Source organism: Orycteropus afer, unplaced genomic scaffold, assembly GCF_000298275.1.
Source record: "Orycteropus afer afer isolate SDZICR_OR568_19922 unplaced genomic scaffold, OryAfe1.0 scaffold00267, whole genome shotgun sequence".
Lineage (NCBI taxonomy): Eukaryota > Metazoa > Chordata > Mammalia > Tubulidentata > Orycteropodidae > Orycteropus > Orycteropus afer.
In genome coordinates this window covers 4544468-4564027 of record NW_006921854.1, presented here as the reverse complement: position 1 = coordinate 4564027, position 19560 = coordinate 4544468, and the positions used below count along the sequence as shown (strand labels likewise).

At 51.5% G+C, this 19560-nt stretch overlaps 1 protein-coding gene across 1 annotated transcript in view; it reads right to left on the bottom strand.

Moving 5' to 3' along the window:
• LOC103205072 (gamma-aminobutyric acid type B receptor subunit 2) overlaps positions 1-19560 on the bottom strand; it is a 272285-nt gene that overhangs the window by 249197 nt on the left and 3528 nt on the right. Inside the window, exon 3 of the mRNA XM_007950339.2 lies at positions 19356-19560. Within this exon, the coding sequence (XP_007948530.2) occupies positions 19356-19560 (205 nt within the window). The remainder of the gene's footprint in view (positions 1-19355) is intronic.

Below are 19560 nucleotides of genomic sequence, written 5' to 3'. Positions count from 1 at the left end.
TACATTGGTGAGTAGCAACTGGGCTCTTAAAAGCTTTTGAGCAGCCATCTAAGATGTAGCTAATGGTCTCCTATCATCGGAAGCGAAGAAGAGTGCAAAGAAACAAGAGTGTTTAGAAGCAATCAGCCCTAGGATATGATGGACATTGAGAGCAGAAGAACTAGATGGTGCCTGGCCACCAATGCCAGCCACTTGGGAAAGGATCAAAACTGAAGATCCTGGATAAAGTGGGAGGAAAAACATGAAACAAAATCCAAAAACACAATAGTGACTGGAATTATCGGTCAGATGGAGTCTGGTGGGACCCCCAATACTATGGCCTGGGAGCAAATGCAGGAAATTCAGGACACACAGGAGTGCATAACTATGAGGGGCACAGAGGGAGGGTTACTGGGAAGGGAGGGGAGGAGAGTGGGTTAGGGTTGGGCACGGTAAATGGGGAGTGAAAACAAACATACACGAAACGTTGAACGCAAAACAAACTCCGCTCTGTAAATCTGCACCTAAAGCACAATAAAATAAATAATGGAGCTGTGGTGGTATGGTGCCTAAGGCATGTGACTGTTAACCAGAAGGCTTGCAGTTCAAACCCAGCAGCCACTCTTCGGAAGGAAGACTGGGCAATCTCTTTCTGTAGAGATACCACTTTGGAAACCCAAGGAGGGGTCACTATGAGTTGGGACCGACTCGACGGCAGTGAGTTTAAATAAAGTTAAGGGTGGGGCAGATGCTTAATGGGCTCAACTGCTAATGGAAATCTTGGAATTCCAGTCTACAGAAGAAAGGATTGGCAATCTGCTTCCAACAGATCAGCCTTTAAGCTCTGGGGAACACAGTTCCACTCGGACACCCAGGGATTGCCACGAGTCGGACTCAGCCGGACAGCAACTGATGAAGGCGGTTATTGCAGAAACTCAGGGAGAAAGCAGAGCACCTCACATGTTACCAGACTGGGCGAGCAGCAGCGTCTGCTGTCACTGAATATTCGAAAAAGAGATGGACAGGGCAGCCAGGCTTTCTCCTGGCAGTACCTGCCCCGGGTTCTCGGATCCCCAGGGAAGTCAATGCTGGCAGGTCAGTGAGTCGGTTTCCTCATCTGCACCCGTCGAGGTGTCTCCTGGGCCCAGCCTCTGAGCCAGGTCCCCCTGTGGCCCAGATGCCTTCAGCTGCACCCCACGGCCATGGCCAGAGGCTCCAGTGGAAGCAGGGCAAGGCCCTCCTTCCCGGGCAGCCAACCCCGGAGACGCCGGGGAGGGCCTCCTCCCCCAGGGCCGGTCACTAAGGCTGTGCCGAAGCCAAAATAGAAACGGAGTGTCCCAGTTCCCAACATGCAGCACTTCCAGTGGCACAGAGACACTCGGTCACCGTCCCCGGGGCCCTCCCACGGTGTCAGGGGAGGAGGGGCTTCAGCATGGGCTGTAGATCTTCAGGCCAACTTCTCCCCAGCGGCCCTTGCCCCAGGCCTCAACTTCAGGTGAGGTCTGCTCGGAGCCCCCCTTGCCCGCGCTCACCTGCAGCCCCCCTCAGAGCTGTGTCACCCCTCAGGTATTTTCTAACAATTTCAAGTTCCCGGGCCAAGGGGGGGTGTCAGAGTCTTGCTCCTCTCCCTCAGAGGACCCTGTGCGTTTTAGACAACATGGCTACTGATGCCAGAATCCCCGTCCCTACTGGGAGGAGAGAGGCTTCCAGAATGTCATCTGACCACAGAGCCAGACTGGCGCTCAGGGCCTTGTTCCCAGACCTATCAGCGCCTGGCTTTATATCTGGGCAGAGAAAGGGATACTTAAGAGACTCAAAGCAAAACACAGCCGAGGGCCTCAGAATCAGAAACCAAAACCCACCTACAATTTTCAGAGGCCAGTTCCCCAACTTTCCACCCACTCCACACAACAGAACAGAGGTATGTCTTAGCTCTGCCAAGCACCCCACTCTGTAACATCTGTTGAGCCCCCACTGTGTGCCAGATCCACCCATTTATTCTCATTCATTCTGCTCAACAATATGGTAACCTGCTACCAATGACCTCATTCATTCTCCTCAACAATACGGTAACCTGCTACCAAGCTTCTGATTTACACATCAGTGACTCCAAGAGAAGTAACCAGTCCAAGGTCACCCTGCCAGGGCTCAGAGTTGAACTTGGGCCTCTCTAGCTCCAAAGCCCATGCTCTAAGACCACACTCTTCCCACTGCTCCTTGCTGCTTCTCAGGTGCACAGCGCTCAGCACATAGTAGGAATTCAATAGGACCTGTCACTTGGCTTTCTCCGCCGTGGAGCCAACCAGTTACCATTGAGTCAATTCGGACTCATGGCGACCCCAAGTGTGTCAGAGAGAACTGTGGTTTCAACGGCTGATTTTCCAGAAGTAGACTGACAGGCCTTTCTTCCCAGGTGCCCTTGGTGGACTTGAACCTGTGATCTTTGGTTTAGCAGCACAGTGTATTAACTGTTTCTACCAACCACTCAGGGACTCCACTGTGGAGCTACAAGGATGGGAGGAGTGCCTGCCAGGGCCACAGCTCACAGAGAACCTGAGCAGCCAGGGAAAATCCAATCTGATGGGCTTAACACCCAGCATTCCCCAGAAGCCCAACCAACGCTCTTCTAAGGATAAAGCCAGATGGCAACTGTGCCCCAAGACCTCTCCAGCCAGACTCATCATTTCCATGCTGCCTGGCCCAGAGCTCCAAGGTGTCAACTAAGTGCACGTACATCTACTTGGGGAAGCCAAAGCTCCTTCTGGAGGGAATAAAAACCATCAACTCAGCACACAGGCACCCCAGCTGCCCACTCCGATGTTGCAGTGGGCTGGGCCCGGTCTGGATGCTTCATGTTTCAAGCTAGTGTATCAGGCTTTGTTCTAACTACCAGAGCTAGCAACTTCCCATAATTTCAGGGCTGGATCCCCACTGCTGGCCAGGCCCCCAAGTCTCTACTTACAGCACATAACCCTCACTAACTCCCACACCCTCAAGTTTCTGCCCTGGGCCCCTTGTTCAATAGTTGGCTGTGGACGGTCTTGGGCCTGACATCTGCCAAAGACGATGGCATCTGACAGATGAGAGGTAGACGTGTTAACTAGCTCTTGTTCTAGATGCTTCCATGAGACAGCCTGCCAGGGTCACACAACGTCAGACCCTGCAGGCTGCTTTTATGGTATAATCTATTAGAGTGCCCTCCTCTTTATTAGCAGGTTGACTGAATCACCCCTGTAAACGGTATCTCTGTATCTTTTATAAAGCTGTTATTAGAAACACCCAATGGCCCTGAGAGAATGACCCAGAACTGACTACTCTCTGTGTTCAGTTTCAGCCATATCTCGTATCTGTGCCTCTTTACACCTTCTCAAAGCCCTCTCATAGTAATCTCTCTCTCAAAATCTTCACAGCAAGTCCACGAAGAAGTAGGGTAGGCATTCTTATCCCCACAGCACAGATGATGAAGCTGAGGCACAGAGAAGTTGAACTACTCAAGGCCACCCACTGGCGAGCATCAGTGTTGAGTTGGCCATGTCAAATCCAGACCTCTTCCCGCTGAACCATCCTGCCCTCTAAGCTCAAAGATCTGTCTCTGGAGCCTAAAGGGAAAAAAATACCCTCTTCATACCAGGAGCACCCCAACATTCCCCAGTGCCTCAGGCTCAGTGCTGCACCGGGGCTGTCAGTCCGTCACAGATGTCTGATAGCGTCTGCTCCCTCTGCTCCGTTCAGAGGCTTGGCTGTGACTTTATCCAAAATTGGTATATTTTGCATTGTGCTTAGCTCCACTCATGCAAGAAGCATTTGCTCAACACCAGCGATGTGCCAGGGCCCATGTTAGGCACTCCGGACACAAAGGCACTCATTTGCTCAGCAAGTATGACACTGTCCAGGGTGCTGGGGACACAGCAGGTACAAAGCAGATGACATGACTGTCCGCAGTGGCTGGCCCAATTCACAGCCAGGGGAGGTAGCAGACAATACCCCGACAGTAGCAATACAGAGCTAGAGGGACTTCACTGGGGACAAGTGCCCAGCCCAGGGCCAGGAGAGGTTTACCACTGAGGGATGGGGCTTAAAAACAAGCATTTAACGTAGAAAACCCGCTCCAAGACGAGCAGACACAGAGCACACCCTGCTTCACTGGCTCTCACACAGTCCCCAAACCTTCGCTGAAATACAGTGGAATACTCTGCAGCCCTAAAGAGTAATGCAGAATCAGCAGAACACCACATAACGTGGATGAACTTGGAGGACATCAGGCTGAGTGAAATAAGTCAATCACAGAAGGACAAATGTATGAGTCCACTATTGTGAAAAGTCAAGGAAAGGTTTATATACGGAAGGAAACTTTCTTTGTTGGTTACCAGGGGTGGGAGGGGATTGGAGGGAACACTATTAGATAGGCAGAGACAAGTATTGATTTGAGTAAAGGGAAGGGCAATTCACCAAACGTGAGTGATCAACACAGTGGCACTGAGGAAGAGGAAAACATAGGTACATGGGAGATACAGACAATAAAGACACTGTTTTGCACATACAGTACTGCACTGTCAGTGATGGCAAGCATTGATCTACAGGTGGATAGATGGGGGGACAGGCTGAACAGTCAGATATGTCTAGGCAGGGGGGAGTGTGCCCAGGACCATGTATAGAGCTGGCAGACGATGCTTCTACATGTATATTTGTATGTTCTGTGAGAATGTCCAGCTATATAGTAGAACTGACAAGGGACAAGTTTGCGGTGATTTCCTGGCCACATCCACCTACCCAGAGGGAACAAGTAGTTGGACCTGTGGGCTCGGGACCATGGTCGCAGGGGACATCAAGGTCAATTGGCATAACATACTACACAAAAACATTGTTCCACATCCTACTTCGGTGAGTAGCGATTGGGATCTTAAAAGCATGCAAGTGGCCATCTAGATGACATGATGGGTCTGTCCTCATCCAGAACCAAGAAGAATGAAGAAAACCAAAGATTCATGGAAATAATTAGTCCAAGCGACAGGTACACCATGCAATCCTCAGCCTAAATGACTATGAGACCAGAAGAAGTAGATGGTACCCAGCTACCACTGTCAACCACACAGAGGAGGATCTATGTAGGAGATTCTAGACAGAGTGGAAGAACAATGTGGAACAAAACTCAAAATCAAAAGTTTAAAAAAAAAAAAGGGGGCCAGGTTTGCTGGTCTGATAGAGCCTGGTGAAACCCCTGAGACTATAGCCCTAAGCTGCCCTTCAGGTCTGGAATTGAACTAATTCCAGTGGCTTGCAGCCAAATAAAAGCCTGGCATATGGGCTGAACATTTACATCAGGTAGACACACTCCTTGTAGAGATCCATCATGGGAGAATAGAAGGTCAGGGTACAAGCAGGGAGACCACTCGGGGGTTGGGGGGGCAGGAGTGCATGGGATAGAAGAAGACAGGGAAGAGGTAACTATGGAGAGGAAGTGGGAAGAGAGCTGTTGCACTGTGGGAAACTGCAGTCAATGCTATGAGACAGAATGTGTATGAACTGCTGAATGGAAGATGAATTTGCTCTATAAACTTTCACCCAACTCATAATAAAAATTAAAAAAAAAACTCTGCTGAAATAAAAACCAGTTGGTATACAACAGAATAGCATTTTATATTTCCATGTGCAAAGAAGCCCTGCGATAGTTAAGCACACTGGGCTGCTGACCAAAAGCGTGGCAGTTTGAACCCACCCAGAGGCTCCCAGGAGAAAGACCTACAACCTGTGCTTGTGAAGATTAAAGCCTAGGAAACCCCATGGGGCAGTTCCACTCTGTCACATGGAGTCACCAGGACACCCCATAACACACAGTCAAGTGGCAACAGTAAGCTCTGGCGGGTGCCCGCTCAGTGTGGTCCCTGTGCTCAATGCTTTACGTGAATGTTCTATGTCATCCTCAACATAACCTTCTGAAGGAGGTTCCCCAGATAAGGACACGAAGCTCAGGGAGCATGCCGTGTCGGCACGCACGCCAGACTGTCTGACCCCAAACAGGTCCCCTGACCCCAGGCACTGGAAAACACACTCACTCACTCACTCTCACTGCCGTCGAGATGATTTCAACTCATAACGACCCCTCCTTGGGTCAGATTTCGTCTCACCTACTTTGGTCATGCAGTCAGAGGGGACCATTCCCTGGAGAAGGATGTCATGCTTGGTAAGGTGGAGGGTCGACAAAAGAGGGGAAGGCCCTCAACAAGGTGGACTGACACGTGGCTGCGGTGATGGGCTCAAGTATAGCAAGGATCATGGAGCTGGCGCGGGAGTGGGCGGTGTTTCGTTCTGCTGGGCTTGGGGTCTCTATGAGTCAGAGATGACTTGACGACACCTGACAACAACAACAACAACAACATCTCTATGGAAAATAGATTGCTCAATCTTCCTTCAGAGGAGTGGCTGGCGGGAAGTGGAAGGAAGGTTGGGCAATCTACTTCTGTAGTGATACTGCCTCGGAAACCCAAGGAGGGGTCACTATGAGTCGGGTCCAACTCCACAGCACATAACAACAACAACAACATCTCTGGAAAAAAATTGCCCAGTCTTCCTTCTGAGGAGCGGCTGGGGGGTTTGAACCACCAGCCCTCTGGTTAGCAGTCAAATGCCTTAGGCACTACACCAACAGAACTCCCTGGAAAACATATTAGCAAGTCACAAACACCCAGACAGGCCACATAAAGCATTCGGCGTTCATTCATTCACTCTATAAATGTTTACTGAGCACCTATTATGTGGTAGAAACTGTGCTGGGCAAAGTAAGCCAAAACAGAGCTGCTTTGCTCTCATGGGTCTCACGGTCTGCTGGGAGAACTGGGGAAGACCAGGATTGAGCAAGTAAGCAAATAAACATAAACTGCAACTGGGGCAAATGCTAGAAAGGAAAGGCTCGTGGATCTGAGAGAATGGGCACAGGACGCTTTCTAGGCAGGGAGGCTAGAAAGAGCACACTTGAGGTGGTTCTAACGGGTGAAGAGAGATGGCAGGAGGGGCCCAGGCAGCGGGAACAGCTCTGTGCAGCAGGGGACAAGGCTCACCCAAGAGACTTAAAGTACCACGATGCTGAGCCCAGAGAAGGAGGGGAGAGTGCTCGGTGATGAAGGTGGGAAGTGGGCCGGGCAGATGTCAGGAGGTCGTGAAGACCATGGGAAGTGTTGTTCCCACGCTGAGAGCAACAGTGAGTCCCTGTACGGTCCCGGAGAACAGTTAGGCACAGCCCCTGTACCCACCCCAGGCCCACCGCAGCAGCAGGCTTCTCACGCTGCACGCCATGAGGACACTCTCCTGTGGTTCGGCCATGCCGCTGTACCTCATCTCCACATGTTCCAGAAGCACAGAGCAGGTGCTCAGTAAACACAGGCTAAACACACCAAGGAAGCCCCACTACTGTCCTTGAGATGATCCGAGTCTCAGGGAGCCGCAGACACAAACCCTACACCCCAAGCAAACTCAACAGGAGGTGACAGGTTCTGCAAGCCGGGCCTACGAGGTGCAAGGGGAGGTGGGGGGGGCTGTGCATGCCAGGTGTGTAGAGAGACACCCTTCCAGTGAGTACAGAGCCGTCTGTGGGTGACTGAGTGGGAGGGCAGGGAAATGGGAGAGGATGGGGCCACATCACAGGGAGAGGCAGGCAGTTGGGTGAAATTAACAGGGGAAAAAAAAAAAAGCATGAGCTAGGACAAACTTGCCACTTGCCTTTAAGGGAGAAAGGTGATCACTTTGTCAATGACGATGCCCTCTCACCTGGCACTTAAATGCAGGGATCAAAGTCTGACCATCCTGATCCAAATCCCAGCTCCACCACGTGATGGGCTGTGACGTTACATGAGTCACTTAACCTCTCTGGGCCTTATCTGTACAATGCGGACAAATGCAGTACTACGTTAGCGGTCTGTTCTGAGGATCAGGTGACGGGTAGCACCACCATGTGCCACCATGGCTGTTGTTCTCGTTGCTATTATTACGAAACCAAAAACAAACCAGCTGCCTCTGAGTCTATTCCAGCTCCCAGCGACCACTCGTGTTGCAGAGCAGAATGGCCCCACTGGATCCTCAGTGGTTATGGTCTCTCAGAAGCACATTACCAGACCTTTCTTCCAAGGCACCTGGGTGGATCTCACCATCAACCTTCCAGTGAGCAGCCAAGCGCCTAACCGTTCATGCCACCCAGGGACTTCCTATTGTTACTCCTATTGTTATTACATGCTCTTCTCCTTCATCTACATACTCACAACTAAAGGTTTCCATCCTGTTTCCCTCTGTTTATGTCAATATTAGAAGCTCCCTAAGGGCTTCCCAGAAACTTCTAGAGTCCCAAGTCCAACAGGGAGCAAAGGAAGGGTCAATCAGACCCCAGAGGACACCTGGTGACGATGGGTCAGCCATTCTCCCTCGCACCAAACTCAAAGCACGGAGGGAAGCAGGCTGTGGTGGGTGGTGAGCCCCAGAGAGAGTGCTGGGTCCCTGGCTGCTTGTGACAGCCCTGAGACGCTCTGGGCATTTTCAGCAATGCTTCAGTACACAGGTAGGTCCAGGCATGAAGCGATTTAGGTAACACACTGATGATTATTGCAAGGATGGCTGTGGCTTTCAAAATCCATCCCTTCTGCACAAAGTCAAGTGGCTCGTGTGGAAACAGCATTTCCCTCTGTCCCTCACCTGCGTGTGAAAGCAGCAATAATGTATCACTTCAGAGACTCCTCCTCTGGCTAGAGTTTCTCAGCGGTGACTGATGATGTCCTCGCCAAATGGCAAGAGTCGAGGTCTGCTTCAGCCAGCAGCTGTGGGATGTGAGGCTGATGAAGATAGATGAGCCCATTTACTCAATTCTTTGGATCTACCACTAATTTTCTAGATGACAACGACACTTCACCCTTCCAGACAAGCCAAGCAGACTGTTCAAAAAAGATGGGGAAAGGAGAAAACTGGCAAAAGACTGCTCCAATCAGCCCAGTCAGGTCTTGTCAAGCAAGCCCCCTCAGACCCTCAAGCTTCCAGCTCATAAGCTGTGTGTTCTCAACTTCCCACACGATTTTAAACAAACGTGATTACCTGCTCTGGGCTCCAGATCTCTTCTGTTCCCATCAGGGAGATGGTGACCTACAGGCTTGGCTTACCCAGTTCTTGAGTCCATCCTGACCCTGGAAGGACACAGAGCAGATGTTTCCAGGAGCAGAGAGCCTGGAAGAAGTCTCGCAGGCACAGAGGACAGTATTCAGGAATTCAGAGCACCCCTTGATTCACTCTGCCCAGATCTGCCACTGGACTGCTTGGCTTACCAAGGCCAATGCCTTGGCGTCATTCCTTTAAGTCCTGGTACAATCAGATCCCACTCCAGCCTCAGTCGGCTCTCACACTCCCTGGGGATAGGAGTGGGGTTTCAAACCTAGTTCCTGTGCCCTCCAACTGCTGATTAGAGTGCTGTTCCAACAAGCTGACCTCCTACAGCCAGAATCCTTCCGAGCCTGGGAAAGTATTTCCTTCCTAGGTTTCGCTCTACCTTGAAGGATGTTCCACGTGTTTGTCCAGGACGAGGAGACTGACATCAGTTCTGTACATAGTGTTCTTTTGGACCGTCTAATAAGTACTTTCCCCTTTGCACTCCACAACAACAGGGACCCAGAAAGTACTGAATAAGAAGAACCCCAAAGGATCAATCAAGAGCAAGCCGGAAGCTCTCCTCACAAGGCTTGGCATACACAGCACTTGCTCAATTTGTTACAACTATGCCCTTTCATCCTCTTAGAACTAAAGAGCTGGAGTCCAGGCTTTTAGATCCATTCATCAGTTCAGTAAATAGTTAAGGAGCTTCTGCTCTTAACTTAACTCTTAACTTAACTTAACCCCTGATCTCCCTGAGATCGTACCTGGTGTACCAGGCAGGCGAGCCTGACACATCCCATACCTGCGCTCCTGGGGCTTACAGCCGAGCAGAGACCCTTCAGCAGGGCCACCATTTACAAAGAGGAGCAAAGACTTGCCTGCGGCCCTAGAACCCAGTGCCAGCCCTACCTAGGCTCACACTGCCACAGCTTCAGCCTGGCACACCTGCTCATTCTTGGAAAGCCACGGACAGAGAGGAAGGCATTTCAGCAACTGCCAGGCACATGGTTACGTAACCACAGAGAATCACACTGAAGTCACAAAGGGATACAGATGCTCACCAGACAAACGATGCCGCTTCCCTTTCTCACCGTCTCAGAACCAAAACACAGGGAAACCCATGACAGTCAGAACCTGACAGGACCGTGTGTCCAGGCCTCGCAAGTTTCCCACCTCTGACAGGGGGCAGTCTTACCACTTTTCTGTCCCTCTCTACTAGCGGGAAATACCGAGTTTTCCTTTTCTGACAGGTTCCTGCCTTGCACTGGTTCCAGCTGCCACAGGTGTTACTGTGTCATGGTTGGGTCACACTGTGTACGTGGTTTCTGTGAGTGTTGGTGGTGGGTGGCCTGGGGCAGGGTCTGTGTTTCATCAGACCCCGAGCAGGGCCTGGCAGCCAGTTCTCCCAATCAAGGCTTGCAGCATCAGGGCACTGCAAGAGGACCATGTGCAGCGGCCGGCGAGCTGGGCCACTCAGCTCTTCTCAGAGAGAACCTGCAGGGAGAAAAGAGGAGCCTCCAGGGGTGGCATCTTCAGGATCTGCCACCGCATTCACGCTGAAGACGTGATCTCCCCGGGCAGCCCTCAGCCAGGTGACTGAGCTGGTGGGAGCTCTTAACAAAACAATACAGGCAGAAAACCCGCTGCTGCCGAGTTTATTCTGACTCAACTTTCCCATGGCTGTGCTCTTCTGGAGGTAGATCAGCAGGCCTTTCTTCTAAAGCACCTCTTGGTGGATCCAAACCGCCAAGCTTTCAGTCAGTAGACAAACACATTAACCACTTGAACCGTTCTAAAGACTGGTACTTTGGTTCAACATAAGACTTCACTCATGGGTGATTTTTGTTCTAGACACCCCCACTGGGCTGGCCAAGACTTTCTGAGAGCTGCACTTCAGCATGGAACTTTCCTACCCAAGCCTCCTTCCTTCCTCCTCTCCTTTCACAGGGGTCAGACCTGCACTGTGCTTCGAGGGTTGGCTACCTACCCCTCTCTTTTCACAGGTAGTACCCCCAAGATCTCCTGGCATTTAACTCCATCTTGGCATCTACTTCCTGGAGAACTAAAAATGACAAGTGCCCATGACATTCATATTCGTCACTTCCAAGTCAAGGTGGTTAAGGAGGCAGCATGCCTTCCCTCCAGATCACTCACCATCTTCATCTTCTGGAAGTCACAAGGTGGGAGAGTCACAAAACAAAAGCAGCCTGGATCCCCGTGTTACTGCCCGGAGGAGAGCCACGCAGGAGGGCCTCTGACACACACCGGACTGAGTGCGAGCAATATGTAAATTTTGCTGTGCTAAGCCATTAAGGCTTCAGGATTTGTTTGTTACTGCAGCACAGCCCAGTCCATCCTGACGGAGAAAAGACATAAATCCCACATATGCATTGCTTTAGCACCTCAGTGTGTGTCACTTTCCTACACTTCCAGCTTGCTAATATTCCTCCTGAGCTCTCAGATCTCTGTATGAAGTTGACATTACCCTGTGCTCACAAGAGGGGAGGCCAAACACAAAGAAGGTCCCGTGAAAGACAAAGCCAGCATGCTGAAACACTTAGCCCAACAGCAAACACTAAACAGACCCTTAGTGTGTTAGCTTCACTCCCTCACACTCACCCCTTTTTAAAGGAGTCTGGGAACAAGAAGAGTTCACGGGTCCACGGGTACCTGGTAGGGCTGAGCAATGGCAGGAAGCTGGAAGGACCAAGGCAGTGTCCTCATATTGAGGAGGTTCAAAGGGCAATATGAACAAGGCAGCTGCCACCTGGCAGTCAACTAAATCTCGGCATGGGAAGTCACTAAGTGCTGTGCTAAGAAGGATGGAGACCCTCGGGCAGTGGGCAGATAAACCATGCTGCCAGATGCAAGCTCAGAAACCAGACTGATTCCTAGTTCCAGTGCCCACTGAGTCCATTCAGACCCCTGGCGACCCCACGCACTTCAGAGCAGAACTGTGCTATACTGGGTTTTCAAGGCTATGACCTTTCCGGACCAGATCCTCAGATCCCAGAGATGCCTCTGGGTGGACTCACACTGCCGATCTTACAGCTAGCAGCCTAGTGCTCAACCGTCCACACCACCCAGAGGCTCACTCTAACGTAGCCACTTATACTTCAGCTCGACAAACACTTACTGATGGTTCCTGCATGTCAGACAGCAGGAGATCCAGAAAGGATCAGACATAGTCCTGGCCTCATGCAGCTACAGTCCGGTGAGGGAGAAAGATACAAACACTATATGGCTACACGGCAGAATAAAGATGTGCTGGAGACGCACGTTGGTAAAGCCCCCAGTGTTGGCACGCTTGTCCTCCCACACCCTTCTCGGCAACGCGGCATCAGGCAACCATGGGACAGGTAATCCTGCTTGACGATTACATCATGTTGTGAGGTGGCACATCCAGCCCTGTGATGTCAGCACAATTAACCTCCTGTGCCCAGGGATGACAGTGGGGACAGAGCAGCAGCCCTCACACTTGGTCTGATTACTGTCCCCGGATCATCTCACTTGTTCCTCACACACCCTCTAAGATAGCTGGTACGTTAGCCCCATTTTACAGATGAGGGAGCTGAAGCAAGGTGACTTGCTCAAGGTCACCAAGCCGGTAACCCACTGCCTTGCCTTGGAGTCGATTCTGACTGAGAGAGACCCTTCAGGACAGGTTAGAACAGCCCCATAGGGTTTCTAAGCAGGAAAGTGGTACCCAAACCAGGTCTTCTGCCCATGACATCAAGGCTTACCCAGCAGGTGCTCAGTGAGGATGTGCCTGGAGCGAGAGATGCGGAAGGGTCCTAAGGCAGTTCACAGACTCATCCCCAAAGGGACACTCACCCTTGGTCCCCCACAGGGCACCCACTTCCAGTGACTGCCCTGCCTGCCAGGTCTCCTGCAGGGCTCCTCTCTGCTACCCTCCCAGTCCTGCCAGGCCCAGCATTCGTTCCCTCCCACAGCCCCTCCCACTGTCTCTCCAGCACCACACAAGCGTCACCCCCCTCTTTAAACTACTGCCAGCGGCTCCTGGCTTCTCCATCTCTGGGCTCGCTGTGTCTACAGTCAGTCCAGCCTCCGAATTCTGACCAGCCCCGAGCATGCCGCACCCACACTCACTTCCCCTGGCTCCTCACAGCTCCAGAATAAAGGCCAGCTTCTGGGTATGGCACTCAAGGCCTTCCACACCCAACACCGGCCTGCCTTTCCCTCCACAAATCCTGTCTCAAGTGAAAACGAGTCAGTGCTCCCCAAACACACCTCACACCTGGTTGGCGCCATCCTTTGACCTCGAGGACCCTCCTGGGGTCCAACCCCCAAGTCCCAGCACCTCCACCTCTCTGTCAACAGTTCATCCCCCTTCAAGGCCCGTCTTGACTCCCCTCCTCTAGTGGACTCTCTTGACCTAGATAGGATCTTCCTTTCTCTGAATGGCCCCAGCAGCTGTGGTTTCTTTCTTCAATTTAGCCTTTGTAGACACCTGTGACGACCCACCTACACCTTCAACACCCTGGACTTCCCTTAAGGAATCTCCAGTCACTCCACGGGAGGAAGACGTGGCAATGTGCATTGGAACCAGCCTTGAAAACCCTGCACTCCTGTGGTTGTGTGGGGCTGACCTCACTTGCCCCTCTCGCTGTAAAAGGCCTGGCCCATCAGAGTCATGTGACTGGCTTGGGAATGGCCACGTGACCCAGTTCAAGCCAATGTGAGCTGAGCCTGGGACTTTGGCTGGAACAGTCAGGAAAGAGATACTCTTCTTACTTAGTGGAATTTCTAAACTCGGAGTGTATAAGCCTGCAGCTGCTAGGGGCCATCTGTGCCGCCACATGGGAAAAGCCTGCCCAAGAGTGCAACCAACGACATGGAGGAAATCAGAGGAGATAAGTTCAAAGATCTCATTTGAGCTTCTGGATCCAGCCATGCCTGAATATAACATACTCCAAGGTTTTGGTCACATGAACCAACACATCCTCTCTTTTGTTTAAACCACTCAAAGTCGGGTTTATGTCATTTGCAACAGCAAGGGTCCTAAATGAGGCACCTACTAAGACCCAGGGGCCATGCTGGGTGGTGGGGCCATGCTCAGAGAGAAGATGGGAGTCTGAGCCTAAAAGAGTTCATTTCCTGTCTTTTTTTTTTTTTTTTTTTTTTTAAATAACAGCTTTCTTGAGAGCTATTTCACCCTTTTCAAATACACAAGGAGCCCTGGTGGTGCAGTGGTTCAGAGCTCAGCTGCTAACTCAAAGATCAGCAATTCAAACTCTACAGTCACTCCATGGGAGAAAGATGTGGCAATCCACATCGGAAACAGCACTGAAAACTCCATGGGACAGTTTTACTCTGTCCTATAAGGTCACTGTGAATTGGAATCAACTCAACAGCAATGTGTTTGTTTATTTTCAATGCCCAGCTCTGTAGTTTTAGCATAGCCACAGAACTGTATGACCATTACCACTATCAATTACTCTCTCACTCACTGAAAATCACCAATATTCTCTCCATGCTTCCTTTGCCGCGAGACCAGAACTGGAAGGTGCTGAAATACCATTACTAAACATTTTGGTCAAAGATCCCATAGAAGAAGCCTGAGCAAAAAGGGGAAAATGCACAACAGAATTTGAAATTTTCATGGAATCCACACTTTCTAGAGCCACAGGGGCTGGATGAACCGTTCAAGCTATTGCCCTGAAATAATCTTTAAACCTTAAACCAAAAATATCCCCTGAAATCTTAAAACCAAGTAACAACCAAACCCACTGCTATTAAGTTGATTCTGACTCATAGTGACCCTACAGGACAGAGTAAAACTACCCACAGGGTTTCTAAGGCTTTAAATCTTTACAGAAGCAGACTGCCTCATCTTTCTCTCAAAGAGCAACTGGTGGATTCGAACCACTGACCTTTTGGTTAGCAGCCCAATGCTTTAACCACAGCATCACCAGAGCTCCTGTAACCAAACAATGGTCTAGCTTAACTAGCAAAAAAATGTCTGCCTTGAGCACTGTACTATTTTAAGAACTATCTACGTGGGATCAAAGTGACCAACAGCCACTCGAGAGATTAGATAGAAACCTGAGGGGCTGTGACTTCATGTGAAGTGGAGGAACGACTCGGAAAAGGAGGAGGAGAGTGGTTGCCCAACTCACAAGATGTCATCCATGCCGCTGAATTCTACATGGAGAAACTGTTGAAATAGTCTAGAATCTGTTGTAAGCATTCTCAACAAGAACAAAGAAGATTGAAGGGAAAACCATGCCTTGCTCTCTCCTGCTCACCACGTGCCCATCTCTCAAGCCCAGGGCTGTGTTTCACTCCCTTTGCAGCACCAAGAACGCAGTAGGTGCTCCACAAACACCTGCTGAGCTGTGCTCAGACCCTCTTGGGAAGGGAAACCTCAATCTGACGGTCGTTTGGGCCTTTTCTGAAGCACAACAGAGGAGAAGGCAGCCACTTGGTGAAGCCACTCAAGAAAGGGCCTGCTCACCAGTCACTTCCTCTGGGTTTTCAAAGCCCGAGCCCAGCATCAGGGTGGACTTCTGAGACCTGCATACCGGCACTGTATTCCTTCGGCTCCCTGAACTTTCCCAAAGTTTATCAAAGAATGATTTACACTAGAAACAAGTTGGAAAACATGCAAGTCCAACAACAGTTGAACAAGCATATACTCATGTACACCCAGAGGATGGAACAGTATGCAGCCACCAAAAATCATCTGTATAAAGAATATATGATGACATAGGGAAATATTTATGAGACAATTGTTAACTGAATAAAAGTCCATACAGTAAGATGTCAATACATAAAATAGTAAACACTGGCAACTGAAAGGGAATGATACTAATTATGAACAGTAATTATTGCATAGATGGATTATGAGCACTTATTACTTTTCTTCGTAACTGACAACTTTTTTCCAATCAACATTATTTGGATCAAATAAAAAAAAGTCAATACTATTTATTCAGTTATAGTCTAATTTGATGAATTTGGCTACCAAAGAGTAAGAAACAACCATACAGTGAAAATCTCCTGCAAAACTATTTTTAAATACACTGCCTCTCAGATGCTTAAATAAAACGTGCAAGTAATGTAATCCATGTTTACCTTTTTACCCTGACGTCAGGAAGCTCAGAGCTGAACAGAATGCTCAAATTGCAATCACCATCTTAGTACAGGGTCTTGGTACAGTACCTTCCTGCTGCTGCTTTGTGCTTTCTAACACCTGGTTGTATTTGTATTTTCCATGGTCCTGATTTGTGTTTTTATTTACTCAGTTCCTCCCTGGGACATACAAACAAGTTTTTACTGGAGTGATGTAGAGGTACACCAGAGAAGCAAAGGTTCTGACTGGCAGGTGTTGCGTTGGGATGTTTTCATTTTCACAAACACAGAGCACTGAGTGGAGCTTTGAAAGTCTAGAGCTTTTCTAATCACAGTAGAGAGCCAACCTAGACAAATAAATGCATGCAGGAAGCTCCTTTCTCGAGGCCGGCTATCCCCACTGAAGAGATGAACCAATTGCTTGATAAATCTCCATCTCCCTGCAGGCTGTGTGGACAGCGGTCCATTCTGGCTGCCCACAATCACCGGCCATTGGCTGACAGCAAAGGCCAGCAAAGCAGCCAAAGTCTGCTTCCCGCTCCCATCCTGTGTTCAGGGCTACAGACAAGTAACCCTGGAGCAGGTCGGGAGGCAGCAGCACAATCCACAAAACAGCTCATGGGGAGGGTGCACAGGCCCCAACACTCCTTCAGCTTTTGCTGCAAATTAACTGGGGCTGATCCCTCCTCCCCTGCAGCTCAGACAGGAAGCGGGTCTATTGTAAAGGCAAAGCCGTCTGAAAAAATTAAATAATTCTTTCACCGGGTGCTCTCCCAAACCTGACACCCCCTGGCAGAAGATCACACACTTGATCGTAAAAGAATTCACGTCTTTCTGTTAACTTCACCAACTCTTCACGGGGTTTCAAAAACCAGCAAAACAGATAGGTCGTCTGCTTATGTGGTCTGACCAGTTTATTGCATCTAAAGCCACAAACAACGTCTTACTTGTGAACCCATGCCAGAAGAAAACGAAGGCAGAGAGGTGGGACACATGTATTTAGTGCTTACTGCATGCCAGGCAACGCACCGGCTGCTGGGCTCGGCCGCACAGGTCATCCTCTACTCGGCTGTTACCTCCTATAAGCCTCCCGTCGCTGCCGGCAGAGGACACAGACTGGCCCCGTTTTTGCAGCTCTGAAAATCTAGGCTTAGAGAGATGAAACACCTCGCCCAAGGTCACCCAGTGGGAAAGCAGCTAGTTTCTGAGTAGAACCCAGGTACCACCTACGCAAAAGCCCAAGCTCTGTGCTCCTTCCGGGCCTTCAGAAGACTAGAGACATTTTTCTGTTGGCATGAAGCTGAGTTCATCCCCTACTGCCCTTCCTACAGTTTCTTAAATATCCTGATGGACTGAACGGTCTCATGCTCTTGATGTGGGCCCTCTCACTCAGAAAGTCATCAAGACACACTCGAAAAATAGAATGTAAGAGCTTCAGTCCACACCCTGAAACCAACCATCCATCTCCTCGCTGCCACAAACAGGATAATATGCCATCTCTTTCAGCGAAGCTTTCTAATCTGGAATAAACTGATGATGGAAACATTATGCAGCTGACAGTATGTGGTGAGGAGGCAGGCAGGGCCGCCCTGTCTACACGTTTTTGTCTCTCCTGGCTCTCCAGTGTCCCTTCCAGCAGAATACGTGTGGCAGCCACAGGGAGACAATGTCAAGAAGACATGCCTCCGTGTTTGCACTGCTCGGTCCATTACGTGTGCAGGCCAAGTGCCCCAGAGAATTTGACATGTTCAGCAGACACAAGACAACAGCCAGGTTAACCTGTGCAACCAGGGACCCGGCCTGCTTTCTCCCAGGACGGAGGACGCCTCTCTGCCTGCAGCAACCTGCACACACCGCCACCAACTGTCACCCTTCTTCACCTTTTATTTACAGCGCATAAGTGGAAGGGGGGAGGCGGGGAGATGAGACGCGATCTAGATTTCTGTTCTTTCTCCCGGGACATCAAAAGAGGAGGAGGACTCTATCTGCGACCTTCCTCCGCAAAGCGGTCTACACCTAAGTTTCACGATTAGTGCCCGGGGAGCCCTGGGATGCCAGGGTCAAGCCCAGCGCCTTGGCCCGCCTAGGCGCCCTGGAAGAGGTGCCAAGCGAGGGAGCTGCACGGGAAATCACTGCCCCCTTCAGGCCGCGTCTCAGACCCTGTGCTGGTAGCATAGGGAGTCCCTCAGTCCGGAAAAACTCCCAAACCTGACCTCACGCTGCAGGCGACCGCTCCTTCCAGCCCCTCCGCGCGCCCCCTTTTCCCCGCTGGCGGTGAAGGTCCGAGCCGGGGCTTCCGCGGACCCCAAGCTGAGGGCATGGCGAGGGGGGCTGGGATAGGAAGCGCCGGGCTTAGAGAGGCCGAGGAAGGAAGGCAGTGCTGCGCTCCAAGTGCACGCTCTAGCTTCCAGAACGCTGCCCGAGTCTGCGCCGGCAGAAACTGCGCCTGCAGCCGCCTGACCAACAGCAGGGGCTCGGCGGGACACCCCCGCGCGCCCGGGCCGGGACCTGCTCAGCACTCCCCGAGCAAGGGCCCCAGGTGGGGCGGGGGGCGGTTCTCCGCACAAAACTGCTCAGGCGACAGGGAGCCGGGCACATCCAGGCAGCAGCCCTGCAGAGCCGTCGGCCCCACACCTGCCCGCGCTGCGCGGGCTCCGAGCCCTGCTGCGCGCTCGTGTCCCCGGGGTCCGGGAGCTCTGGACCTCAAAGCGCGGCTGGGCTCTCCTGGGAGCCCGCGGACAGGCTTGCGGCCCCTCCGGCCCTGGGTGGCCCAGGATGCAGTCGGAACACCCATTCTTCCCACTCGTCACCTCACGGCCCCACGAGCGAGCGGGACTCGGGCAGGGGCAACCACTGCAGGCCTGTAGGGGTCCAGCCCCAACCTCCTACACTCCTCCTTGTCTGGCCAAATGAGCCTCTAGTCTCTATCCAACAACCGCACACACAAACACACATAGACAACCCTGGAGGAGGGGGTGCTGGGCAAACGGTACCAAGCCCAGTGGGACCCCGGCAGGATGAGCCCTGGCACCGGCCCGCGGTGCTCTCGGCAGGCGCGGGTCAATCCGGGCTCTAGTCGAGGGTCGGGCAGCGGCCTCTGTCCCCATGGCTCATCCCAATGGCCCCCGGCAACCCGACGGCGCGGACGGCCGGCCACTCACCTCGGTGTCGTAGAGTCGCAGGTCAAGAAAGTAGGGGCGCAGGAGCGACTCGTTGCGGATCTGCTCGATGGCCAGTTCCACGGCGGGCAGTACGCCGCGCCCGATGCTGCCCTTGGCCACCTCCTTGGTGAGCGGCATGAGGCCCATGATGGAGAGCGGCGGGCTGCTGGGCGGCGGCCGGGGGGCACCCCGCGCCCAGCCCCAG